This window comes from Ambystoma mexicanum, chromosome 3q, assembly GCF_040938575.1.
Source record: "Ambystoma mexicanum isolate Mex_15411 chromosome 3q, UKY_AmexF1_1, whole genome shotgun sequence".
NCBI classification, from domain to species: Eukaryota; Metazoa; Chordata; class Amphibia; order Caudata; family Ambystomatidae; genus Ambystoma; species Ambystoma mexicanum.
In genome coordinates, this window is record NC_090926.1 from 354,254,738 (window position 1) to 354,282,618 (window position 27,881).

Here is a 27,881-nt window from a genome sequence, read left to right on the forward strand (position 1 = left end):
CGCAAGAGGGGGGGCTTGTGGGATGTTTTTACCCATGCATCCAAGTCCTACCATATAACTGTGCAGTACTGGCATGGAAAACATCATGATGGCCAGAACTCCCCAGAGAGTGCACAGGGAAAACATGAAGAATAGGCTGCTACCCATTTTTGCCTATGTTGTGAGCACAGGAAGGCACTGCCTAAAACCACCATTGGGCTACGCACACAGTAGCCTGAAACCATTGGGAATGGCAAGGCTGATTGCCAAAAAGCAACTCACAACTGAGGGGAATTCATTTTCTTAATCCCAAAAATGGTTGCAATACCGGTACTCACCACTATCAGAAACCCGGCGTTTTAAAACCACCAGACTTTTGTGTAAAACTGAACAAATGAAACAAAACCAGGCCAAGGAAAGACTTGCTAAGAGGTGGATACAATGTAAAACTATATTCTGAAATGACTTGAAGGAAGTAATTATGTAATGTATATGTAAAAATTGTAAGTTTGATTCAAACTGGGAACTAAAGTGAAACTGAATTCTGCCTGACAACTACCCCCGACAGGAGCAACCTGCACAGCCACTCTTCCCAGGCCTGGCTGCATCCTGCTTCCCCACCAAAAGTAGTTGACACCTCACTGATTAAATTAGGGGTGGAGCACCTGGGAACTGGAAAGGACAGAACAATGCAACTTCCTTGACTCAGGCAAATGTTATATTGGGGGCGTCGTAAAATAGCTTCCTCTTGGGAGAAACTGGGGGGCAGCTGTGCCTATGTGAACAAGCTGGCTTGGGGGAAGTGGATAAACCAGTTATTCCACCATGTGATGTGGGAATCCACACCCCTTTTTGACCAGAGCATAATTTTAAAAAGATAGATAACTTATAGTGCGGACTGGTCAAAATTATATAAATAATGCCATTATTCTTGTGATTTTTCGGTGCACATTTTAAGAGGTGTTAGGACCCTGTGGTATGTTCCTGGGGATAGTAGCGGAAAGAAAGGTTGTTACTCCAAATGTCTGCATGTTAAAAATCTGACACTTCATCAATTAATGTCCATACTCCTTGCGCACATGTGTGTAATTTTGGGTAAATGTCCGATATTGCAAAACCAGTTAAAAAGCAAAAAATGTTGTCATTTTTTAATGCAAGCCCCCAGGAAGATCAGAGGCGGACAAGCATGGACCATAAGGAATATATAATGTGTACATGTAATTTCTACAAATTGTGTATCTGGGAAAGATGTATTTGAATCAAATATAGATTTGTGGGCAAACTGACCAGGGGAGGATCCTCTGACCCATAAACAGACCTCATCATGATGACAATCCATTTCCTTCCCCCAATCATGGGAGAGGGGAGAATTGGGCCAATGACAAGTAGAGAGGGGCAGGCTTAGCTAGGCCCAGGCACACACCCATTTTCAAAACACATAAAAAGAGACTGCTGGGACAGGTAGGGAGATTCAATTCCATTTGCTGCGGAGCATGCTGACCGACGACTTCACATCCAGAGATCCAGACTTCAAATCCATCAATCTCCAGAACCTGTAGCAGAAATTAACTCCAGAATTTGTAGCAGAGAGGCCTGAATCCACCAGCTGAATCCTCTTCAGCAGGCCTCAAAACTAACCAAACTATTCAACAGCCGAGCGAGCTGTTTGAAGTCTTGCCGAGAATTTTTGCAAGAACCTGTAGCAGTACCCAGAAAGCAGTGTTACATCCAGAATCCAGAGAGGCTAGACCAGCAGAGCAGAGCTGACCCAGATCGCTGTGAGCAGAACCGGTGCCTGATTGACCCGCCGAGCAGACAGAACCGCAGCCGGACGTGTTGACCAGATCCGTGACGAGGCCTAGTTCAAATTTATATTGTGAGTACCTAGCAGAACCGTGCAGAACCCAATCTCTTAGTTAAAATAATCGAATTCAAGCTATTTTAACCTAATTAGAACAGCCTCCTAGAAATCGTGTCATCTGTCATTTTTAAAGCTGCACAACTGTCACCTGTCAATTCGGCAGCTGCAAGCTGTCACATGTCATTTTGAGTTTTACTTTAAATCCGAAAATTTACCTTTATTAAATCGTCTGTATCTCTTGAACCGTTTGGGCTAGGAACGATATTTAACTTTCATCTGAAAGCTTAGAATCCAGGCTTTCCAGCGAACCTAGAACCGACTTCCTACTCCTTATACTTCTTCCACAATCACAATTTACGCACTCGCGAAATTTACCGCGATTTGCGATTTTGGCTCAATTTCTCCACTTGTCAAAATAGCATCTCCATTCTTTCTTTTGTTAAAATCCGTTTGCAACCTGGTAATAACTCATAGAGCATTGCTAAAGTGAGCCTGAACTAATACCAACACGCATCTCCCACTCACCCTGAATCTCTAGAGGGAATTAAAATCAGTTGGCACATTTTCCCGTCCATTGTCATCACATTTAAAAAGCATTTTGGGCCTGTGTTTCAAACTTCTACCTGTTTCCTCTAAGCTTGCTGGGGGGGAAATGAAATTCGTATTGTATTTGATTGCATTCCTGAGAACTGTGTGCTCCTCTTTCCATCTCCTTCCATTTCTTACATTGCATAGGGGAGGGGGTGAATTGCCAGAGAAAAAGTGATTATCTTATCTTTTGCTAAAATCATATCAAGTGTTTCTGTATTGCATTTTACTCCTCATTGCTTTTCCCTTGAAACCATAAAAGTATTTTTGCTACTTTATCCATCCTATACTAACTCCTCATTGATTGTAAAGAAGTGTGCTAGTGCCAGATTACCCATTGTTGATCAACATCATATGTCTAAGTGTACTATCAGATATTAATTTATTTATAAAAGTGTGATATATATATATATATATATATATTGTTTAAATTTTCAAATAAACCTTTTAATTTGCAAAACAAACCTACTTCTTGGCTCAGTGGGGTCAGGGGGATTCTAAGAGGGGGGTGTTATACAAGGGTTGTCATCCAGAGTACTGAACTGGACATAAAAATACATCAATAAGGGTTTTCCTCAGCATCCCAGACTAGGCATTGACTTGGCTGTAGTGTTGATTGAATATCGCTTACACATGGCTGCCTGATATGTGCTTTCCCGGTTGGTTATATACAAGGGGGTGGTCCTGCCTTCAGACATTTGGGATTGCAATGATTTACATGCAATGAACATTTTAAAACCTCCAAGGTTTGAACAACAGAACAATACAAATTATGCTTCTATTGAAGAGAAGGGAAATTATCCAAACGTTGGGCTTATAATGTAGTGACCTTTTTTAATTAGGCTACATGTATAGCTTTGCAAACATAAGAAATAAACAAATGCAGAACCTTTTTCAATCAAATGGATTACAGTTTTCTCAAATAAAAGCAGCAATGGGAAAACAAATATATAAACACAGTAGTGAAAAAAGCACTTTTGTATTCAATGCATTCAACAAAAGCAAATAAAGTCAGTGTTATAAATATACACACTCTTTAGCCCATATATAGTTCATAATGAGTCTATAAAGCAGTAGGGCTGGTCCACTGTAAAGTGGACGGTGATCCTAAAAAAGGTAGGGTCTGTTGTCGCCTGGCTTAGAAAGGGATACCCAGATGATTGGTCCTCCATATTGAAAAGTGTGGGTCCTTGTATAATATTGTTGATTTGTTCTTCCGAAAAGCTGAGTGTATGTTCCATAATGATTTAGGAGATAAGTAGAAGGTTACGATAGAGGGAGGGAGGGGATCCTGTATACAAGGATAGTTACTGGTGGCTTTCACGGTATAGAGATCAAAAATCTCACAAAATTACAGGGATATCCAACTTGAATGTCCCTATTATGGCTGCGCTATATCTACAATATTTGTAACAGATTTGCTTTCCCAGTTAGCCTATGCCCAGGCTTCTCTGCCTGTTTCATGCAATGGTGAAAATTGATGTTAGAGTGGAATAAATGCAAAAAAGGCAATTTGTGTTGGACAAAAGTGTGCCTGCTCAGAGCACAATCCAGTGACACGATTTTCATGAGGTTGTGCTGACACTTATTATTGGTATTCAATGAGTCCTTACCAAAGCTTTTTACATCTTTTTCACAGCAAGATTAGATTGTTCATTGCATTCTGAGATATGTGTTGCCAGTGGAGAAACTTTGCTGAAAATGTTGGGGGGATATGACCTCTGAAGAAAAGGTACCCCATTTAAATGAATGGGGACAAAATAGTGTGCCATGAAAGTTGGGGGGGGACAAACACCCCCGTCCCACCCTAAAATTACACCCATGTTTGCTGCACCCCGGTCCACATTTTGTGGACTGAGTATTGTGCCCTATACCCTAGTGCTGTGTGCATGCAAGCTGACGGAATGTCTCTGGAATGTTCATGAGTGGAATGTTGATGTGTGAGTGCCTCTGAGTCTTCACTGGTTGTCAGCCAGTGAGCTGAGTGTCTGTGACAAAGGATGCTGGTGGATGTCTCCTATGTCTTCCTTGTAATGTACCTAAGTACTTACCTGAAACCTCTACCCTTGCCATCTGAACTTCAGTAAAGACTTTACTCTTTCCCAGCATGGTGTCTGAGTCTTCATTAAAGACACATCTTTTCACTGAGCTTTCAAAATGAGGATGTCACCCACATAGGTCTGCATAGTGTAAATATTGGAATTAGTGGGGCCCATTGCCAGTGCTTGTGCTGTTGCAGTTCTCTGTATGAGTCCCTAAATGGCTGATTTCTGCTCCAGGGACCTTAGTGCCATTTCAAGACAAATGCCTTACACTGCAGCGAGGAAAGGTGTACAATCGTCCCCTTCTCATCTCGTTTTTCAAAACACATGTCTCCATCAATGGCCTCATGTTCTTCTCAGTCTCTGCTCACACACCTTATCTGTCTATCCCGTCTCTGTTCTCCAGCCTTGTCTTTCCCTCATCTTCATCTGCATTCTCTACCCCCTCTAACCCTCCTTTTTCTTGGTAATAATCTCCCCGTCTCTGTCTTTTCTGCCTCCTCCAAAATCCCGCCTCTGGTAAGGGCAGCACACTTAGGGCCTGATTCATAGAAGCCTTTTATAATGGCGCAATCCCATAGGAAAACGTACTGTGACTCAGGCCCTTAATGTCTGGCTCGGCTCTTGTTTAGATTTCGATTTCCAGGGATCCTAGAGCCAGAGCCGGACATTTGGCTTGAACCGGGCTCGAGTCTGCAATGGTTTGGCCATTGGCTTGCCCACCCATGGTACTCTCAGCTACTTTTGCTCTGCACAATACCACAACCTCATGAATTGCCCTTGTGTTTGTTGTTCTAAATTGAGGGTTCAAAGCTCTTGAAATAAGGGACACAAGAACACAACATAAGAAAGAGGCTTGCTAGCAGTGGCGCCGCAGAGAGAGTGAAGCGAGCCAGGCTGCAGCACAAATGGGGGCATATATCCGAAAGATAGGGTAACCTAAAGGCACCATAGATCAAAGGGATACACTACTTCTAAATACTGATAAGACCCTACGGCACCTTGTTATGTTTGTAGTGAATAACATGTGAGGCACACACTGAGGATTTAAGTCACCATGTCACATAATATGAGCAGGGCCGACCCATCAAGGTCTGCCTGCGGGTTATTTTGCTTTAACAGCCCCTTGCTAGCGATGACATGGAGGCAGAGGCTTGTAATCCCAAGCAATCAAGTGCTCCATCCATTTCTAGCCTTTCCCAATTGACAGCAACACATTTCTTAGCAGCTTTTACTTGTCCATGAGGCAACATTTTGCTACATTCGAGCGTGTACCAAGGCGACACTGGCTACGGGCGATGGGCTTGTTGCACCAATAACAGGCCAGCTATGATGATGGTAAACATTGATAATGGTATATTTCGTGCACAGACTAAGTTACTGGAGTTTCCAAATGTCCAATAAGCAGAAAATGTTTTGGAAAAAAAACTTAAACTGATCGCACTGTTGGTGAGAAATCTTTTGCCTATCCTGGTGAGAGAGGAGTTTGTGTGTTAAATTCAGTGAGATTTGGGAAGGCCCAGAGGTTGCCTTCTCTAAGCAGATTGATTCCAGGGCAAAATCTGGAGTCAAACAAATGGTGCATAAGAACACATGGCTCACTCTTGGGTAGCAAGGCTGAACATTCATGTTGCTCACAGGAGAATGTGGATAGGCTGGCTCCAATTATAGCAATAGCCTCCGTGTTAGGGGGCGTGTTGTTAGGAAAAGTATCCACAACCCAAAGTGTTCTGGAGGCAAGCTCTAGCACGAGGAAAAGAAGGAGCCTCAGGGAGGAAGGGGATTCAGTATTGTATTGTTTGTGTTGTATTATTTATTTATATGGCGCCTATACACATGAAGGTGTTTCAAAGCACTCAAAGAGGGTGAAAACAAGAGGAAAAACAACAGTCGCTCAGAGCCCTTGTTATTCTGAGACGATAATAGTCTGCACAGGCAGAGTACGTGTGTAAAATACATTTAACAGTTGAGACACAGCAGATAGGCCTGACAGAGATTCTGCAGATTATAACAGTGCAATTAAGGGGAGAAGACAGGGGAGAACAGACAGACGATCTTCAGGCACGATTGCATTTGGATCGTGCAAGTGCATAGAGGGTCACAGGGAGGGGAGGTCCAAGTGCACCCAGTCAGCAGAGACTGGGGTGAGTGCAGAGAGAGCCACTCTCTTGGGTGATTCTAAGTGCAGTGAAGGTGGGTGGGAGTAGGCCGCCGAGGCAATTGCGAGAGAGGACTGGCAGGGGTTCCCGGGACCAGTGAGACCATGTTCACCAGACGACCAGCCAGCAAGCTGTAAGGAAGAGGAGGCAGAGATGGAGAGAGCAGAGGGCTAGGTTAGCAGGGTAGAGGGAGAGCGAAAGAAGAGGAGAAGAGGAAGGCCTTGAGGAGTTTCCAGAACTTAAGAAGGTAAAGCTCAAGACGGAGGGCCGCATGGAGGCTATTCCAGAGGGAGGCACCTGCTGAGAATAAGGATCACCTTCCAAATCTCACCTTGAAGAACCGGCTCACTCGCAGAAGGTTGGAGGTAGATGACCAGAGGGCTTGTGAGGGACAGTATTTAGGAAGGCAGCATTGCAGGTAGGTAGGTCCCAGGCCACAGAAAGCCTTGGGGACAATACAGAGGGTCTTGATCTTCATCCTTGCAGCCACGGGGAGCCAGTGAAGAGATTTCAGTGCCAGAGAGATGCGGTGCCTAGGCTTGAGGGCACGGATAAGACTTGCAGATCTGTTCTGGATGAGTTGCAGAGGGCCCAGAGCAAAAGAAAGAAGGTTGAGGAAGAGACTGTTGCAATATTCCAGCCTAAAGAGAACCAAGTCTCTGGAGATACTGGTGGAAAGTGAGAAAAGGAAGAGTGCCTCTGAGGGGATGTAGCTGATACACTTTTTAGAGATGTCAGAAATGTGAGAGGAGAAGGAGAGAATAGAGTCAAAAAGTCTTTTCCCTCGCAGGTGGGTGCGGGTTCGGGGCCAAGGGATTCCGGCCAGAGCGAAAGTGGAAAAGCGGGAGCAGGGAACTGAATGCAAACGATCTAAGTGAGGCAGAGGTGGTTTGCAGCACGCCATGACTGAATAGCAGACAGTCAGATATGAGCGAGGAGGAGGAGGCTGCTGAGGGTAGCCTGGAGGATAGTTGCCTGTCATCCGCGTAACACTGGAAGTTATAAGTGAAAGTGGCAATCACATATAGACGTTGATGAACCAAGGGGAGGGGTTAAATCCCTCAGGTACGCCACAGGTTGAGAGAGCAATAGTCCAGAGAAAGGCTCTGGATTCCACCTTGGATGGGCGGTCAGAGAGAAAGAAGATAAACCACACCAGAGCCTGAACTGTGAGTAAAAATAAAATGACTGTTGAAGCAAGACGGTGTCCTGTAGTTCTTGCCCGGATATCTACATATTTAAGGATAACAGGGCATAGGTTGCTGGTAATGGCCTGTGAGCGCAAGCCTAGGAAAGGGTTTGGGGCCCCTACTGGCCATGTATGCACCCCCAAAAGGGTCTGTTAGCCATTTGCACCCCATTATTCCATCCGGGTTGGGAATATTTATTTTTTAATGGAGAAGGGCTCGGCTCATATTGCGCAAGCCGAATCTCCAGTGAAAAATATAGATGGTCGCCATAAATAAAAAAAGGGACTCAGTTCGTCCCCTCCCCACAAGTCATCCCTCACATACGTGCCGGGGCTGCTGGCTCCATCTTCTCAGCTCCATCCCATTCGTTTATGTTTCTTTGGCAGTGGGTGGAGACAGAGTCAGGAGCCCCGGCAGGTAAGGCGGGTCGGGGACAGGCGGGGGGTGATGTGTGAAGAGGCAGGTGGGGTGAGGTGGTGAGAGGGCCTGGAAAGGCGCTGGCAGTAAAGGTGCTGAGCCACCTAAACAAATGGTGGCACCCGGGAAAGTGTCTCGGGTGGCTGGAAAAAACATGGGCGATACACTGTCAGCTCTCACCCATGTGTCCGGCTACCTGATAGGCTGAGTGCCCTTCCCCGGGTGCGAATACATCAAAACTCACAGCTGCAATCTCAGTAAATAAATAGGGCCCTAGCAAGATATTATAAACATATAGGATTTCATGCATATCAAAATGCTAGACTGAATATCTTTACCAAAACTAGGGCTAATAAAATGGATCAAGATATAACTGTTCTTTAAACAATAGCATAAATAGGTTCACAATCCAAAGTACATAAGCGTCTCACTCCTGCAATCCCCAGAAGCACTATCGGCTGAGATCCCTTGCCCCTGTTTGAAAGTCATGATAAGTGCTTGAACTGGATAGTTGGAACCCCTTGAGCAGTTTAGGTTCACTTGTGGCTTATCCCACAGCCAGCAGGCTTTGCATTGTACGAAGGATGGTTAGCTCGCAATCCAGAGGCTAGGGACCTACCTACCCAAACAGTCAGTGGGAAAGCCAGGCATTCACCTGCATGGCCGCAGGGTCTCTGCAGATGTTCCCGGCGATGCTGCAACTCGCAGTGGATGTCCCCAAGACTGTACGGTTCTCATCTAAGACACACAAGGAGTTGTCACAGTTGGCTTGGAGATGGCTTAGCTTCAAGTTAAGTGCGGTGTGTTTGCAGCCCTTCACTTATGGGAGGGCTGTGTTGGACCAGAGGGACCTGTATGCGCTCGCGGACAGCACCATGCACCATCCAACAGGAAATGGTTATGCCCTGGAGAACATGCAGGAAAGAGGATCTTCTTCACCACGAGCTAGTGTTATTTTCGCAAAACACCGGGCTCCAGGCAGCAGCTCTCTTTCAGGGACTGTGTAATTGTGGTTCTTTTGCGGGGTTGACCTTTGTAGAGGCGACGTTCAGGCTCACAAGCGGTTCCCACACAACAGCACACACAGGGGGTGCCACACAGCAATACTCCATGTTCAAAGTAGGACCAGAGATACACCAAAATCGGGGTGGGGTTGGAGGGGTCTCCCTGAATGAAGGACACCCCTAGTGATGGCAAGCACCGGTCTCGACTCGAGCCACTATGCGAGAAACAGAGTCTCGGCTGCGTGAGGTGGTCACGGGTGGAGGGTGACTCCCGGCATTCCAACTCTGGTAGGACAGCTTCCTGCTTCTAGCAAAGCCGAGGTGAGCAGCTCAGAGCTACTCCTTATGGTGACGATGCCAATGTAGAGTGGTGTCCATGCATCGTGCAAATAAGGCACTCATCCCATCAGCTCACCACTTTTCTGACAGCATTTTATTTTGGAGGGGCGCCATGGTTCTTTGCTTAGGCTTGTGAAGACCGTGCAAGCTCTTTTCATGGACACTTTCGGAACTTAAAGTAGCACAGCAAATGTATCTTGTAGAGGTGTGGACATCCCCTTGGCAGATATCTGGTGAAACGCACATCCAACACTTTATTTTATCTTTATTTGATCTTAAATGCTTGTATAGCTCACGCCATTACATTAATAGCCTCTAGGTGCTACAGTGATCACGTAGGGTAAACAGTGGAAGAGGGACACCTAAGTGGAAGTATATTTCCACACGCTGAGAAAAGTCCGTTTTTGAGCACCACTCTGAACTGGGGTCTGGAGTTGGCTTGGTGAATACAGAGGGGAAGACTCTTGCAAAGCATGGGGGCAGCCCCAGAGAATCCTCTGTCACCCCTGGAGTACTTTGATGTGGAGGAGTTCATCTGTGGAACAGAGGGCTTTCAAGGGGTGGTAAGGATGGGTCTTGCCTTCAGGGCGTGCAGGAGTGGAGTTGTGAAGCAGTATGAAGTTGCTCCCTTTGCCTTAAAGCCAGGTGGGCTTTTGACACGTGCCCAGAGATGTTTAATGGCAACTTCCTTGAGGATTTTAGTGTTTGATGAATGTCCTGCAATGTGCATGTCATTTCATAGTTGAAGGATCAAGAGAAGGCTTTTTGAGTGGTGTGGTAACCTGCAGAATGTCCAGGAATGATCCTTGGGATAGGAAGAGAGTAATGAAATCCTTTAGCGAGTTTCTTAGAATGTCAGTGGATTCTTTGGCCGAGTTGACCCTTTTTGTTAGTGGTAGGATATCTTTGGGATGTAGCATCCTACAGGAGGAATGTGCTTTTGGGTCGTGCTCAGGGCTGAGGGTGACTGTAGAGATGACGTTGTTTGAGCCAGATGCTGATGCATATTCTTATCTTTATGGTATTTATTGCCAGCATTCCTAGCCACCTGATTGGCTGGCTCTCCTGACCAGGGTCCTAATGGTATTTATTGCCCATGGACCTAGCTTCTGGTAACAACAGAGCACTGTACATGTCATAGGCAAAGTACATGGCGAAGGAAGCAGCTTGCAAGTGATCAATAGAAGGGTGGAGGGAGCTAATAATAGGGCAGGGAAGCCAATTTGACAGCAAGGGATGGGAGGAAATGGGGGAGCAGATCGCCCAGTTTCAGCTCAGGTAGTGAGCGGAGAGGGTGGGGATCTCAGTATTACATAGTAGCTATTCCTTGAGGAGGAGAGTTAAATGCTCCCTGTTGAAATGCAGAAGTGAGGGGGCGAGTCTGGTGTTGATGCGGAGGAGTTTCCAGAGTCTGAGAGTGTAGATAGAGAATGCATGTCTTCTGGTTCGTCCTGCACTCGTGGAGTTGAAGACTTCAAATGACCTTGCCTATGGTGGATTGTAGACCTCTGGAGATGCTGAGGTTGCTTGGGGACTTCAGGGCGACATCCTTGTAGATGAAGCAGCAGAATTGAAGGTGATACGTGCTTGCAGCAGGAACCAGTGACGTTCAATGAGGGTCAGGGTCATATGGTCTAATTTGCAGTCCTTTGGGGATTCATGCTGTAGTAGGTAGACACATCTCAGGGGTGCCATGGTAGTGGCCAGCAGGAATTCCAACAGGACATTGACACAATCCAGGTGGGCGACGGCCAAAGCTTGGCCAGCAGATCTGAAGTTGTTTGCTGGGATGGAGGGCTTCATTTTCCACAGGTGGGCAAGTTGGTACCAAGACATGTGAGCCGTCCTTCATTTTGAATGATTTTCATTGCTTTGCTTGCAAAATAATGGGGTTAGGTTGTTACACAAAACCTTCTTTAGAACACAGATTGAAGAGTACATTTTGCAGATAGTGTGGAAGATTTCCTTGAGTTTATTAATGGAGCTGAGGACATTTGAGTGAGAAGAATGATTTTGTTGCTTGATAAAAGGGGGTTGAGGTGTAGTTGTTGGCCTTCTTACCTTTTAGAATGCTTTGTATGGATGGGTGTTTCATCCTATTTTTTCTCTGTTTTTCGCATGGGGGCTCAGCTGGACTCTACGCTCTGTCAGACCTGGCTCCATTGGAGTATCCTGGTCTTCACAGTAATTGGACATAGATTGCGTTTCAGTTGGTGGCTGAGGATTCCTCCTGTAAGTTCAGAAGTGCTGATGTGTATAGCATTTTTGAGTTAAGGTGAGAAATGTTGGCTCAGAGCTCGGTTGCTGGACTTGTGGGGTCTGGGGAGAGTGTTGCGAAATCACTGGAGAAACTGGTCAGTCCAGTTGTGTGAGTGAGGCCTTTATTGTGACAGGCACTGTAGGTAAGGATTATGAAGCCAAGGGAGTCGAGCAGGTCTGTGAATTCTTGGGGGATTGATTTGGCAGGTCCTCCTATCAACGGGTTAAACTCTACGACAGTGAGGGTGGACATGTCTGAGAGTAAAAGGGGAGCAAGTAATCCGCACAAGCCATTGTGTGAGGGCCTGGCATCCCCACGAGGGTGGTAGACAATGATGGGATAGTGCTGGGTGCTGTGAGAGTCTTCAGTTGGATGTTAGGTGTTCAAAACTGAGATGATTGGCACTGAACAGAAACTGTGAGATTTTGAGGGTAGACCGGCATATGGCAGCCACCCCTCCAACCAAGCGTTTGCAGAAGGTCATCAAATAGGATAAGGGCACTAGAAGATGAAAAGTAGATTTTGACCTATCAGTGAACCTGGTTTCCGTATTAAAACGTCAATTACTCTTAAAACCATCTGACCTGGCATTAAAACACATTTTAAGTTTATGGTGCAGGGGTCAATGCAGTGGCTATTTCGACATATGGAGTTGATGGTTGATTTGCCGATGAGTTGGTTCGTTTTAAAAGTGATTCACTGGAATAGAATATGGACGAGGGTGTGTTCCAGAGCTTGCAAGGGTCTAGGATAGGTCGAGAGTATAAGCAGCCCTGAAATAGGTGGGCATATGGGATCCTAACTGCACCAAGCTGCAGACATAGCCATCCCATAAGGATGTGGGAAATAAAGCAGTAGAGTTTATCTCTAATGCTCAGAGTTACAGACAGAAATCAGTACATTTCCCTTCTGTAGCAGTAGAGGAAGGTGGACTGGTAGGCAGAACAGAAAGCAGTAGAGTTCAGCTGTTAGGCCAACTAAGAGAAGTCCAGGAGGCTGCCAATGGAGAGAGCATCCATTCAGCAGTCCTCTTTCAATGTTTGCTGAGGAGGTGATGGCGCAACAATCTCCTCTGGAAGGCTGCAGAAATGGTCAGTCCTGTTTCTGTGATTGGTGCGAAGGTGTGAGAAGAGGAACAAACCCCACTGGTGGGTGGGACACACCACAACCATCTGCAAATCTAAGGGGGTCATTACGAGGTAGGGGGTAACCATGCTGCTATTAGCGGCATGGCTAATGCCTTACCGTGTACCGGGTCCGGGTTCCTTGCATAAGGAATTACTGGGCCATTCTGACCTTGGAGGGCCGGGTAATTCCTTATTCAAGGAACCCATTCCCATTTGAGCTCCCATAGGGCTCAATGGGAATGGGGTGGGTGCTAACAACGGGCCTGTTATTAAAACCAGGCATCCTTTGCGGGTTCCCGCGAGCAGACTCGTAATGAGGCAGCAAGGGGTTGTCGGCTCTGGCACCTTTACCGGCGCCGTTAACCCCTTTCCGCCTCACTTGTAATGACCCCCTAAGACTTCACTGGTGCAGCAATGCACCGGCTGGCATCGTGAGCCAGGTCCCGGCTGTAGCCCAAAGGGGTGCTAGATGATAGCACTCCTGATACTGCACCCAGCGGTGAACACTTCTTAACACAGTGAACTCTGTCAATTGGGGGGTGGGGGATATCTGTAAAGGTCCTTCCTTTCATACCTTCAAGTCCATCTCTTTGTTTACGTGACATGTGTTTGCCAAGTTTTTCCAGGTAATTGAAAAGCCAGGTGGTAAACAGCGTGGCAATGGGGACGTTGTTTAACATGAGGTCATGGAAGCTAAATGCTGTGACCTCTCTATAATAATCCTTATACCAGAATTAATGTCTATTCTGTTGAAGAACTCCACTGTCAGCCCACTGCAGAGGCTTGGCATAAGAATGGTTTATAATGCAAAGTGTAGAGGTGTTTTACATCTCTGAACTGGAGTATCAGAAGGACAAAGGGGCTTATCAACAACCTAAAGCACAGACTGCAAATGTAGACACCGCGTGGCAGCGCTAGCACCTCACCGGGACAAACGCAACAATGGCCACATCCAGGGAGCACCGGTTAAGCTGAATCTGGAGTTACAGTAGCCAGAAAAAAAGACTTCGTTTTTATTAACAGATTGGAGACTGTTATTTTAAGCATTTTGAGTGGGAAGAAAATAAAAGCAGCGCAGATAAGTACATGCTAATGTGACCAACAAAGGGAGGGGCGGGAGCTGGTATTCAAGATCCAGTGTCTCGTCGGTTACAAGCCGAGGAAATAGAACATTAGAGTGGTAATCCCATCTCTCTCTCGCTCCCACACTGTATATCTATATATACCATCCTCCCCTCCTCCATGTCTCTCTCTCTCTCTCTCTCTCTCTCTCTGTTTCTGTTCTCTGTCTCTCTTTCTTGGTCATGGAGTGTGATCCTCGACAAATCTGTTTAGGAACAGGCCATACAATTAGTTTAAGCACAATGTAAACACATGTATAAAACAAACATGCCATTATGGTACTCTAAATGATATTGCTGTTTTACTGCTGTGTTGAGCTGGGTGTGTTTCTATAAAGTTCAAAGGTGCCCAATGGACAGGACTTGTTCCCTGTGCAGCTAGGGGGCCACCAGTCCCCCAGGGGAGATGGCTGCATGGATATCCAAGGTGAGGATCAGCAAATCCAAACTCAACGTGATGACCAAGGGTATTTGAGGGTCAACCAAAATTTGAATCATTAACCATTGGCAAAAGCCAACATCTGTCTGAATGTGCAGGGCGAGATGGTCGCTGCTAGCAAGAGTGACATTGTGTGGCAGAGAAAAGAGTGTTCGTGGAGGAGGAAGGCGAATAATGCATGTCTGGCCAACGTGAAAGACTGGATCCTGGCCATAAAGAGAGGGGCCTTGGTACTCTTAAGCTTCACGGATATATATCGCATGAGAGCAGAGGTGAGTCAATGCATGTTCAGAACATGTAGAAATCCAACAATGCAGCCATTCATCACTAGCATAACGAGCCCACCTGCTTGGAACACGCACATGGAGCTTGGACATGCTTTTCCTGCAAGTACATAGGTGTTCCCTGGCCCAAACAGAGAAGCTAAGACTGTTGCGTCTATGTCAGTGCAATGGTTTCCCTCCTCCCTGCTATTCCTCCATAGGTCACAGCATGGTTTCCCTCCTCCCTGCTATTACAGCGTCACTGCATGGTTTCCCTCCTCCCTGCTATTCCTCCGTAGGTCACAGCATGGTTTCCCTACTACCCGTTACTACAGCGTCACTGCATGGTTTCCCTCCTCCACGCTATTCCTCCGTAGGTCACAGCATGGTTTTCCTCCTCCCCACTATTACAGCGTCACTGCATGGGTTCCCTCCTTCCCGCTATTCCCCCGTAGGCCACAGCATGGTTTCCCTCCTACCCGCTATTACAGGGTCACTGCATGGTTTCCCTCCTCCCCGCTATTCCTCCGTAGGTCACAGCATGGTTCCCTCCTACCCGCTATTACGGCGTCACTGCATGGTTTCCCTCCTCCACGCTATTCCTCCGTAGGTCACAGCATGGTTTTCCTCCTACCCGCTATTACGGCGTCACTGCATGGTTTCCCTCCACCCCGCAATTCCCCCATAGGCCACAGCATGGTTTCCCTCCTACCCGCTATTACAGCGTCACTGCATGGTTTCCCTCCTCCCCGCTATTCCTCCGTAGGTCAGAGCATGGTTTCCATCCTACCCGCTATTACAGCCTCACTGCATGGTTTCCCTCCTCCATGCTATTCCTCCGTAGGTCACAGCATGGTTTTACTCCTCCCTGCTATTACAGCGTCACTGCATGGTTTCCCTCCTCCCCTCCCCGCTATACCTCCGTAGGTCACAGCATGGTTTCCCTCCTACCCGCTATTACAGCGTCACTGCATGGTTTCCCTCCTCCCCGCTATTCCTCCGTAGGTCACAGCATGGTTTCCCTCCTCCCTGCTATTACAGCGTCACTGCATGGTTTCCCTGCTCCCCGCTATTCCTCTGTAGGTCACAGCATTTTTTCCCCCCTACCTGCTATTACAGCATCACTGCATGGTTTCCCTCCTCCCCGCTATTCCTCCGTAGGTCACAGCAGGTTTGCCTCCTACCCGCTATTCCTCCGCACGTGCAATACCTACCTGGATGGAGGCCCAACGCAATGATGCAACCCATCTTCTGCTCTTTGTCTGACCCATGCCCAGGTTCAACAGAACTGCAACAGTGACACACAATCATCCTGCTAGCACATTATTATTATTATTATTATTATTATTATTATTATTATTGTTAGGGTATTTATTGAGCACAGACCTAGCTTCGGGAAGCAACAGAGCCCCTTTCAATCATAGAGGGAAGAACAAGGCTAGGGAGCATAGAAACAAGGGATTGGGGATCTAACAACAGGGGAGAGAGGGCAATAGTGAGCAATAGATCTACGAGTAACCAGAGGAGGGAAAGGTGGGGTTCCGATCACCCAGTCTCAGGTAGGATGATGAAGTGACAGTGTATATACCTAGGTGTTAGGGAGGAGCCCTTCCTTGAAGAGGAGGGTCTTGAGCTCCATCCTGGACTCTAGAAACGTAGGACGAGTCGGATGTTAATGTGGAGGAGGTTCCAGAGTCTTAAGGCATAGGCAGAGAAGGCCAGAGAAGTACATGAGATGTTGGGACATGCCGAGCCATTGCACAGAGTAAGAGGTCATCCAGAGTCATTGGCTACACACTTGAAGCATGAGATTTACAAGTTGCAGTCATTTTAAGGCTTACCCACAACATTGAACAGATGTGTAGTTATTATTGAAAAGGACAACACATTGATGCACATATCTATTGCTGCTGCAAGGGTGGTGCGGATAGAACTTTGGTGGCAGACAAAACACACCTGATGAGCTGAGCTTGTCATGGTTACCATATCCCACAGAACCTGGTACAGTATCGGAGCAATGGTGGGCCCAGACATTAGAAGGGGCCCTATCGCTGATTCCAACTCTACATGGCATGCAGTGCCGTGTCTACGTGTGGGCATAGTGGATCATCATTCGGGGCAGATATATGGGGGAAGTATCGCTCCAGTGATTGGAACTAAGTTAGTTTCCGTGATGGGTGAGAGTAAGAGGTCACTGATGACGGAATGAGAAGAGTGTACAGGATTGCCAGAAAGGCGGCAACAGGGAAAGAAAGACCGAAAGAAAATAGTCAGATGAAGGAAAGGGCAGAAGAAGGAGATCTTGAAAAAGCAGACAGTAGACAAACATGTAAAGCAGTGGAGGGATGGGAATATCCACACTTAGGTGGACTAGGAGGCTGAGCGTTGCTAAGGCAAATGTTAGGGAGAGCAGTGGTGGTAGAAGTGTAGAAAAGAGGAGTGGAACCTTGGCGGGGAAGGGGTAGCCGGGAGCATAGTGCAAAATATGACAAGGCATTATGGCTGGGGCAGGTTGACAACCAAATGGATGAACAGGTGAAAGAAATCAGTGCCACTGCATTTTTATTTTGTTCCAAGTCAGTGGGATCATTTCAATGTTGCCTGGACTTGCTGATTGTAACTCCACTAGAATTCATACCCAACATCTACCTGAACAGATACTGCTTCAATAGGGCCCTGGAACTGGGAAAAGCTTGACATTGTCATGAACAGGACTGGGCAATTTACTCCAAATCCTGGCTCCCAAGAATGAAAGTCTAATCTCCTCTGGCCTGAGCTTACAGAGAGTTCTATGAATCGTCTGTGATCCTCCATAGAGCAAAGGTGCCATCCTGAGGGCCGCCGTACCAGGCTATCCTGGAGATATGCAGGAGCAGTGCCACCGATGCATGTGAAAAGGATACTAAGGTTTTTATGCTGAATTGTCTAACCTACTGGAAGCCCCGCCTGGTTCCTGTGATCAGCTTGGGCGTGCCATGATTACTTTTCCTTTGTCCAGAAACCAATCAGCTTTGAGCCACCTGGAGTATGCTAATAAGTCTCATTGAAGGAACCCCCATCCCCCGGAGTGCATTTCAATAGTCCACGCAAGTAGTCACTTAGGCTCCCGATACAGCGTTACACTTGTCTTGGGACATGAATAGACAAATCATGCATGGCCACCTGATATTAATTGGAAATGGCATGGAACTTTAAAAATATGATTGTCTGAACATTTTACCCAAGATAACAACTTGACAAGAAAAAATAAATCAGGGGGAGATGGAGTATGAGGAGAGATTCTTTATTATTTTTGGCAGGACCGCCTCCATCTTCCATTGGCTAAGATGCAGCAGCTAGAGTCCAGCCAGGTGGAGTCATTTAGGATTCATACATGTTCAGCCCGATTTCAGTTTAGATGCACCTTCTATAAGGTGGTAAAGTGACGAGGTGTGATTTAACTTCACAAAGTAAAAAATAGATGGAGTGAGTGGTGAGAAGAATCCAGTAGCATGAAGAGATTATGTAGCAGCAAACTCTAGGTATATGGACAATTAACATAACCATGAGAAGAGGACAAATGATTCCTGGTTGAGATATTATTGTCTAGCTATTACTTTTAAGTAAAAGTCATTAACTCTATTTTTAAACTGCATTCTTTTTATGACGTTAGCGTGTGATTCTTGTGTGGAGTTTGGGGTATTTAGAGGAAGGCGTTGGGGGGCACATACCAGAGCTCCGCCCTGGGCACCCTAGGGTCCAGAAACTGGCCTGATGTGAAGTGGTTATCCCTAGGGTAGCTTGATGCCTGCAGCTCCCCAGGAAGAGCATAGGCAGCCACACCTGAACCACTGCATACCCGTCAATCAAGACGCTGCTTGCATTGGAGACTGTGCAGCTGCCTACCGCCGCCGCAGCCATCTGCTGCACATGCAATGGTGGCTGTGGAAGATGCTAGCCAACATCAACGAGGCAGGCCCATGAAGAGACGCAACAAGCTTATACACAGACGTTCATGCATGCACCACACACGGAGAGCATCATTCCATGCTATATGTACATATAGGTCCACCATTCCTACACCAGTCAGTGGAAGGGGGCCTTTAGAGGCCAGTTGCAAAGCTCAGAGGACCAAACCACCATGCAGAACGTGCATAGGCATCATCACGCAGGGCAAGTGTCCTTCCACAGGAGCGGCTGCACTGGCATGGGGGCCTGTGCACTGGCACATAATCCCTGTGTACTGGCACAGGAAGTCTATATGCTGGCGTGGAAAACCTTCATCTGGCACAGGAGGCCTATGCATGGGGACAGCAGAACATGTAACTGGAAATGTGTACTGGCAAGGGATGCATATCTACATTTATATGAGAACTATGTACCGAAAGCAACCTAGCATGCCCAGGAGGGCAATCGCCAAGAACAAAGTGCCACCCAGCACGTGTGGCAAAATGTCACCTCCACTGTGGGCCTGCACTCCACAGATGGATGACAAGACCTGTCTCCAAAACACCTGAGTAGACTATGGGCCTCAATCTGAGGTTGGTGGTAGTCATGGCGCTATTTGCGCCATGACTACCACCAATAACAGGTCCAGCACCGGTCTAGTTCAATGGGGATTTACCGGTGTAGTCCGACCTTTGCGGGACCGGTAAGTCCCCATTGAAAATGCCATTCCCCATTCCCACTTGAGCCCCCATAGGGCTCAATGGGAATGGGGAGGGCGCAATTAACGGGCTGCCGTATGCCAAGCCCGTTATTTGCGCCCTGGTCCCTTAACGGGTCCCGTCCATAATGCCAGGTCAGACCAGGCATTAAAGGAGGGACCCGCTAAAGGACCCTGTAGTAGGGCGGTAAGGGATTACCGGCACCAGTCTCCTTACCGGTGCCCGGTATCCCTTACCGCCCAACTTGGAATGAGGCCCTATGTTTGTTTGTTTGCTTATTACACAAATATCATAAACACAGGCAATATACATCATAGTTACACAGTAAAAAAAAGATCATATACATATATATACACAGTAGTCATATAGGGAGGTACATAGGACGTCAGGGCAAATATTACTTGTCTGAGGCTTTAAGCCACGTTATTATGTTCTGACGGAATTTAGAGTATGATTGATCCATTCGCAGGGAAGGGGGTAGTTAGTAAGTTCCAAAGGAGAGCTGCTTTGACCTGAAAGCTACATCCCGCAACTCTAGAGAGTTTGAATCTAGGTACTGCAAAGCAGTTAGTACAAGATGATCTGGTGTATCTGATAGGGATGGTTTTGGTGAATCTCTCTGAGAGATAGCAGGGTGCAGCCTCATTTAAGCATTTGAATACATGTGAAGCGTCTTTTAACTGGATTTTTTCCTGCGTTGAAAGCCAATTGTTTGATTTTCTATTTGCAGATATATGGTCTCTCCTTGAAATCCCTAGTGCTGCTCTCAAAGCGTTATTCTGGAGAAGCTGGATTCTCTTAGTTGTAGCCATGTTAGCTCCAATGTAAAGAGCGTTGCAGTAATCCAGCTTCGACAGAATAAGTGCTCTGGCCAAGGTGATACAGCTCTTGTTGAATAGGAAAGGTTTACCTGCTCTAATTAATTTACAAGTGTATGCGGTCGTGGAAGACATCACATTGACCTGCTTATTAAAGGTAAGGGTTGAATCCAAGTAGACACCTAAAGTTTTCACTTCTGAGACGGCAGTAATAAGGTTGTCCACATTAAAGGAAGCGTATCTAGGTTCCAAGTTTTTGGAGTGGAGGAGGTGCCCAGGATGATAATCTCTGTTTTATCATCATTCAGGCATAGTCCATGGGTAGCCATCCATGCCTGGATGATGAGATACACACTGTTCACCAAGGCCAAATCCTTGTCATAATCCCCAGTAAGTGGTAAGAAAATCTGGGTGTCATCGGCATAGTTAGTGTAGGCGACACCAAGATGGTCCAGATCATCGAAAAGGGGCTTTGTGAAAATGTTGTATAATGTAGGAGAGACACATGATCCCTGGGGCACTCTGCAAGTAATAGGTATGGGGTCTGCCGCTGCTGTAGGGGAGAAGACCCTCATAGTCCTATTATTGAGGAAGGACTGGATCCACACTATAGCTTCATCAGAGAAGTTAACGGCCAAGTCCAGGTGACTGCAAAGGACCTTATGGTCCACATGGTCGAATGCAGCTGATAAGTCCAGGAGGAGGAGTAAGGCTGTTTTTCCCTGATCCCTGAGCTAGTCAATTTGGGCCTTTAAGTCAATTAGAAAAGTTTCAGTTCCATGTTGAGGGAGGAAACCGGACTGTCTAACACCTAGCAAATGGTAAGATTCCAAATACTTCTGAATTTGTAAGTAGGCCATTTTGTCTATGGTTTTCAGGAGAAATGGCACTGTAGTGATAGGGCGGTAGTTAGTAGATATGGCGGGGTCAAGCGTCTGTTTTTTAAGTAGAGGTAGCACCCAAGATTCTTTAAGATTGCTTGGTATAGTGCCCGTGGAAAATGAGGCATTAATCAATTTAGTAATAAAGGGGGACAATTCTCTGGCTGCATCCTTTATTTTTTGGGCAGGGCAAATGTCTCCCTTGCAGTTCGAAGGCTTGAGTGATAGAATAGATTTTTGAGTCTCAATGATAGAAACTTTAGAAAACTTGAATCGAGGGTGACCTGTGGTACTAATGGAGGGTGACGGGGAACTGTTGTAGACAGGTATAGTGGCAAGTGGCACTTTTTTCTTAGCAATTTTGGTTTGTAGAGTCATTACTTTATTGGCCAGTGCTTGCTGTATATTTGAACACCAGGATTTATCTTTGACGCAATTGTCTGGTACTGGGGTGGGAGTTTCTAGTTTTTTCAAGATAATGAAAGTTCTTTTGTACTCGAGTTAGCTTGGGATATTCTAGTATTATAAGTGCCACGTTTGGCTAATAGTATTTCATTTTTGTAGAGAGCAGTTATGTTGCTTAGGTTTGTTTTATTTTCATCGGAAGGTAGTAATCTCCAGGATACCTCGCATTGTCTTTTTTTTGTACATAGGATTTTTAAGTGTGGTGTGTACGACAAAGTAAAGTGAGCTTTGGGCTTGCTTTGCCTCATTTTAAGAGATGCAATTCGGTCTAGTGAAGTAGACATAATATTATTATACTCGTTCACCAGTGTTTCCGGGGCCAGGGTGTCAGGCAAGGAATTGAGTTTGGGGAGAATCAGGGGGAGTACGTTGTCAGTGGTGATATTCCTTTTGTTTCTAGTTGGAATAGGCGGAGCCATTTGAGTGTGACTAGGGGACAGTCTTTTGGTTAATAGAAAGAATGCCACAAGGTAGTGATCTGTCCAGATGTGTGGGGAGAGCGATGAGATGGAGATGTTACAATTATAATCTGCCACCCAATCTAGTATTCTACCTTTATTGTGTGTAGGACGAAGTACTCATTGGGTAAGGCCGAGTTCAGTTAGGATATTGGCCACGCTATTTGCTTGAAGGTCTTTGTGGTCATTAAAGCCTAAGTTGAAGTCCCCTAGTAAAATTACTTGTGAAGAGTTTTTTAGGTTGTGCGAAAGAATATTTGATAGGTCCTTCTCAAAAGTTCCCATAGGGCCTGGAGGTCGGTATATCAAGTGTATTGTGAGAGTCTGAGAGTTGTTAATAAGTAACTTGGCTGTGAGTCTTTCACAGGAGTGAGTATGACAGAACTAATCTAATGGAAATGTTTGATTTGAAGATAAGGGCTATGCCACCTCCACATGCTTCATTTCTATTAGATCTAAGAATAGTGTAGCCATCAGGGATGGCTAACATAAGGGCAGGGCCTGCCGCATTGTGCAACCAAGATTCGGTAATGGCCAAAAAAATCAAGGTTGTCATTCTGGATAAGGTCGGCTATTTCGATGGCATGTGCTACCATCAATCTAGCGTTTATTAAGGCTCCCTTGAGGTGAGAACTAATAGAAAACAGGTTATCGGAAGTTCCTAAAGGTATAGTTTTGGGAGTGGGGTGTATTTTTGTCACATATGCCTTCAGTACGCTGCATGGTTTTTTGGTACAGTTGTTGGATGTTTCATTAAGTGGGGTAGCTGTCCTATCATTTGTAGCGGGAAGAGTTCTAGCCAATGGTACAAATAATTTCACTAGTCTAGCATGAAGTCGTACATTTCTGGCAGACGTATTACATGGTTGAGTATTGGAGGTGAGTGGTTGTTGTAGTTTAGCCATATTGTTAATATTAATTGGGAATTGTACGTGTGTCTGAGGGGACTGGGTCATAGTTGTATTTTGGACTAAGAAGTGGTCAACAACTAAGCAGATCCTAAGTGAGCAGACTAAGGTTGTAATTAGTACAGGGAAGAGTACAAATACCCCTAAAGCATGCCTTTTGTAATGGCACAATAATTAGATAGGCTTATGAAGCTATATCTTAATATTAGTAGAGTCATTACCGTTAAGCAAGAGTGTGCAAGTTCATTTGTATGGGGTACTCGTTCAATTATAGTGAATACAGGAGAGGCTGGCTTAGTACTGGAATCACAAGTAGGCTAATTCGATTTATCAGAAATACTCAGACATAGGCTAGTTTAGTTCATACAAATGCAGAAATCGACTCGTTCAATGCTAGATACTTCCGGCAGGCTAAGCCAAGTTACAATAGAGTCATGCGCGTAAACACGTTTGCGTAGCGTAAGATGTAATGAAGTATGCAGGCTCAGTAACAGGTAAGCAAAGTGTACTAATTCAAGGCTAGAGTTAACATAGGAGATTGATTCAAATTACAGAGGACGCTGTGAAGTATGAGCAAAATCAAAAAAACTGCAGAAAGTATAATGCAATAAACGTGTTCCATTTGTTAGCTGTCCGTAGATGAGCTAAGGCAGTGAATGAATGGAAACGTGTTTAAGGAATGCAAGTGTCGAAGTCGACATGTGAGCTAGTTCAATTATATACAAGCCGTTACATAGTAAGCTAACATGCTATGCAGTCAAGTATGGGAGTATAGGCGGTAATATAGATGGACAAATAGTCAGGCAGCAATTATAAAACCATGAAACGATTCTCTAAATCATGCAATATATATAAGCATATAATGAGGCATTTGCAAATAAAATGCTTACGGGTATTCGGGCGGCGTGAACGGAGCTTAAGGTATTAGCAACAGACCATGTTGAAGTTATAGTTACGGGCAGCTTCCACAACTAAGAGAACATACAGTTTTGTAGCTCGTGCATGGGCATTGCTAGTTTATGCACTGGGTAAGTTCCAATGTCTCGCGTAAGATTGGGCAAGTCAAAGGTAGCAGAGAAAGTATTGGCTACCCTAAGTAACCGTGCTCGGAACAGGCACAGAAACAGGCTTTTTCCTACCGGGCCTTCTCCCCAACCATTCTGTGCAGAGTCCGGTAGGTAAGGGCTGGTAATGTCTAATGCGGCCTGCAGGAGCTCAGTGGACAGGTCCTTGTGATGCCTGACGCAAGGATGGAGCGATTTGGACACCATTTCTACATCGCCAGATCCATATCAGCAACAACTGGACAAGCTTATACCCCATGCCAAGAAGATCAGGGGGCAACTATCAGAAGGGGAAGTGAGGAGGTGCCACCACTGCCCTTTCCAGCACCCTCATGCACTCAAACTCCTCCACCTGGCACCACTTTTTAGCATGATGCCGAATTCCCATGAAACGCCTCACCTTTTGAATGAGCCGGTGTAGCAGGAACACCATCCTTACACGTCTGATCCCTTCTGGCACATTTATTCTCCGTTGCTATGGTGGCGTGTGTAGGAGTTGGCTTGATGCGGCGTTGAATGTCATGTACTCGCTCAGCTGTCCCCAGCTTTTGCTGGCAATCGTACAGCAGCATGTGCAGTGTGCGATGCCGTGACTTTGTGATGCATTTGGTGCTGTTGATGGGCTCACCTCTAAGCACCATAGTACATTCTCTGACCTATGTGACATGTGGCCTCAACCTCGAAGGACCTTGCCAGTTATAGAGAATTGCTTTAAATGATCCACAACCTCTCTAGTGGTAGCATTCCTTTGCAAATTGCAAATCCCTTTTCACTTTTCCAACCTCTGTCACCGGTAGAACAGCAATTGGTAAAAAGAAACGTCTCGAACATGACCAGGCTGGGATCGGCTTCCCCCTCAAGCTTTACAGATCCAATTATCACACTAACTGGACCCTGAAAATCTAGCGACAGTGATAGATTTCTTCAAGTTACTTTGTTCTCTTTCTCCTTTCTAGACGTCTCTAAAGATTTCTGAAAATTGCCATACTCCTCGCTGTGATTCATAATGTATTAGCACCCTGGCGGGAGGTCCGGGCCCACCACAGCACGCTCGGCATGCTCTCCCATCCTCTCTCTCTCTCTCTCATCACCCCCTTGCCTGCTCACACAAGGTACCTTATCACCCGTGCAAATCACACAAATACACAAAACAGAAAATGAAGAAACAAATCTTATGGGGGGATCCCTCAAGCTGTGCCATATCCCTGAAGTCACGGTTTCATTACGAGTTTGGCAGTGTGTTCAAAAATAGTGGTAATCCAGTGGTAACATAGTTACCACTGCTTTACTACCACATTACTGCACTGCTGAACTATGGTTTTGGAGGTACGGTGGAGGAAAAAGCTCTGGGAAAATGGTGGCAGTAATTCTGCCACCTTACTGCCAAAAAACTGCAATTGCAATTTTGGTGGAATTACCACCAGCTGAATGGACCACGTGGTAATTCTGCAGAGTCTTATGGAATCCATCAATAGCGACTAACATCGGCCCACCACCACTTCTAATCCATCGGTAATTCTGCCAGACCAAGTGGCGATAACAGTAAATCCATATGGTGGTATCTTGATAGATTTACCGCTAAGATACCACCGAACTTGTAATGAGGCCAATGTCACAGAAATCAACAAGAAAAACGGATTTCCGAAGGGCAGCGTGGCTTTAGTCATCACCTCTTAGGATTTCTTTTTGCTTTTTCTTTATTTCATCAAGCACTTACCACTTGTGTATGATCTTAGCCGGTGGTAATGGCAATATTCAACTTGCAGTGGGCTACATCTGCTGGTAACAGCACCGCCACCCTCGCTTCATTCAGGCTCTTAGCTTGTGCGTAGGGCCATCACAGGCAGCGCCAGCACCACCTCGGTGAACATCACCTCATTAAACGTGCTAGATGTACTCTCTATGCAATCAATCGGACCAGGTGTAATATTAAAAGCAAAGACTGGGGTGGCAGTGAACTTTTTGGGCAAAATATGGCTTTTGAGGAGGTGCTGAAGGAGGTAGAGACACACTTGTGCAGTGTTGGTACCCTGGGACCAGCATTAGTATAGGAGCGAGTGAAGTCACGGAGGGTGCAGGCAAACACTGCTACTGTCAAGACAACTTGTGGACAGTGAGAGCATTGAGCTGGTTGAATCCCTGGCATGAAAAAGCAGACCCACACTGGCACAACAGTGACACCTGGCAAGCAGTCTGAGTTTAGCACCAACATAGGTCCAAGAGGAAGGAGAAAATTCACCGAAAGCCAGGCTCTGATTAGTAACTTGTTGTCACTGATGCCTCCATGCCTTTCTCCATCCTCGTGGGCCTATGTTGGGGCTACACTCTGACTGGCTTTCGATTAATACTAGAGGGAGAGAAAAGATCTACATTGGTGCATCAGTGGCACCCAGGTACTAATAATAGCATAGTATTAGCCTAGGTGCTGGTAGGAAAAAGCAGACATACACTAGATGACAGCAACAACTAGGGCCTGGTCGGAGACCGGCACTGGCCGAGCTCCTGGACACCAGGTAGGTACAATGATATGATAGGTTATGATATGATAGGTTATTTATAACGCGCTTAATACCCAGAGGTTTCTAAGCGTGGACCCAGGGATCGCACCTGTGGTGCTCCGGGTCGTCTTGCTGCCAAGGCGATCACGTTGCCCTGAGCTATCCTCCCGTGATGCAATGATATCGGGGGACAAATCTGAGTATGGTGCAATTTAGGGAATCCTCTTAAGCCGTGGCGCCCTGTGGCTGATCATAGTGTGGCGCTGGTTGAGGTGCTGGAGGGACTAGACAGGGGTGCAGCAGTGGCATTACGTGTCCAGCTGGAATATGTTCTTGGTAGAAGTCGGTGGAAAACAGCCAGATAGTATGGTAACAGTGGCCGCAAAGTGTCAGTCGTGTATGGTACGGTCGTGGACCTGAGTGGTAGTTGCAACATTTGATGGTGACTCTAGTTACTGATATCCTGGTGCATTCAGTACTTTTCTTCTGTATAACACAACATCACTGAAGTACTCCTCTACCCTGGAAGCAATAGGTACAAGGCCACTGTGACAACGAAGCTCGACTGTCAAAAGGGTCGTGCCTTGGGTGTTGAATATCTGCAGGTCATCCTATTGGTCACTAGTGTAGGAGCTTAATAGTGTTAAATCCCTTTATCCCAAGTTGACCCTATGCCTATGGCATGGAGTTTGCAATTCATAAAATATAACTGCTTAAGTTGACCAGTCAGAGCTTTTGAGGGCCACCCATGCTCTGAGCAGAGCCATCTTACCTCGGTCAGCATCGTAGATGTACACAAACTTCTTCCACTTGTAGTGCTCGATGACGCTAATGAGCGCGTCCTGGAGCTCTGGCCGCAGCTGCAGGACAAACTGGTTGGAGGCATCGACGGGGAAGCTAGGCGTGATGAAGCAGACGTGCAGTGCCCCGCAGAAGGATGTAAGCATGTTGACTGTCTTCCGGTCGTAGAAGCCAAAGATGGCGTAGACTCCTTTGGAGAACTGCGAGCAGACTGCAAGAGAGAAGGAAGATGAGTTGCAATGACATGCTCCGCCAACCCCCATCCAATCAGAACATCGCTGCTCTGGACAACGACCGTACAACCAGAGTAGGGTGATGATGTCAACATGGCAACCACAATCCATTACCATGCAAGGGAATGCCACGCTGAGCATACAGCGACAGCAATAGGGGGGCAGAGATGGTCTACGGCAGTAGGCTGAGGTCAATACCTCACCCAATGGCACTGTAAACATTTCAATACATAAGCAATGAACCTTGAGGGGCAAATGCAGAATTGTAATCATAACACGGACATATGCAACGAAAGCAAATACTGACACATTTACTGTCT

At 46.2% G+C, this 27,881-nt stretch overlaps 1 protein-coding gene across 4 annotated transcripts in view; it reads right to left on the bottom strand.

Annotated features, from left to right (window-relative positions):
- GRIA1 (glutamate ionotropic receptor AMPA type subunit 1) overlaps positions 1-27,881 on the bottom strand; it is a 774,249-nt gene that overhangs the window by 326,733 nt on the left and 419,635 nt on the right. For all 4 annotated transcript variants that reach the window (XM_069653990.1, XM_069653989.1, XM_069653988.1 and 1 more), the window contains exon 3: positions 27,300-27,539. In XM_069653990.1, the coding sequence (XP_069510091.1) occupies positions 27,300-27,539 (240 nt within the window). The remainder of the gene's footprint in view (positions 1-27,299; positions 27,540-27,881) is intronic.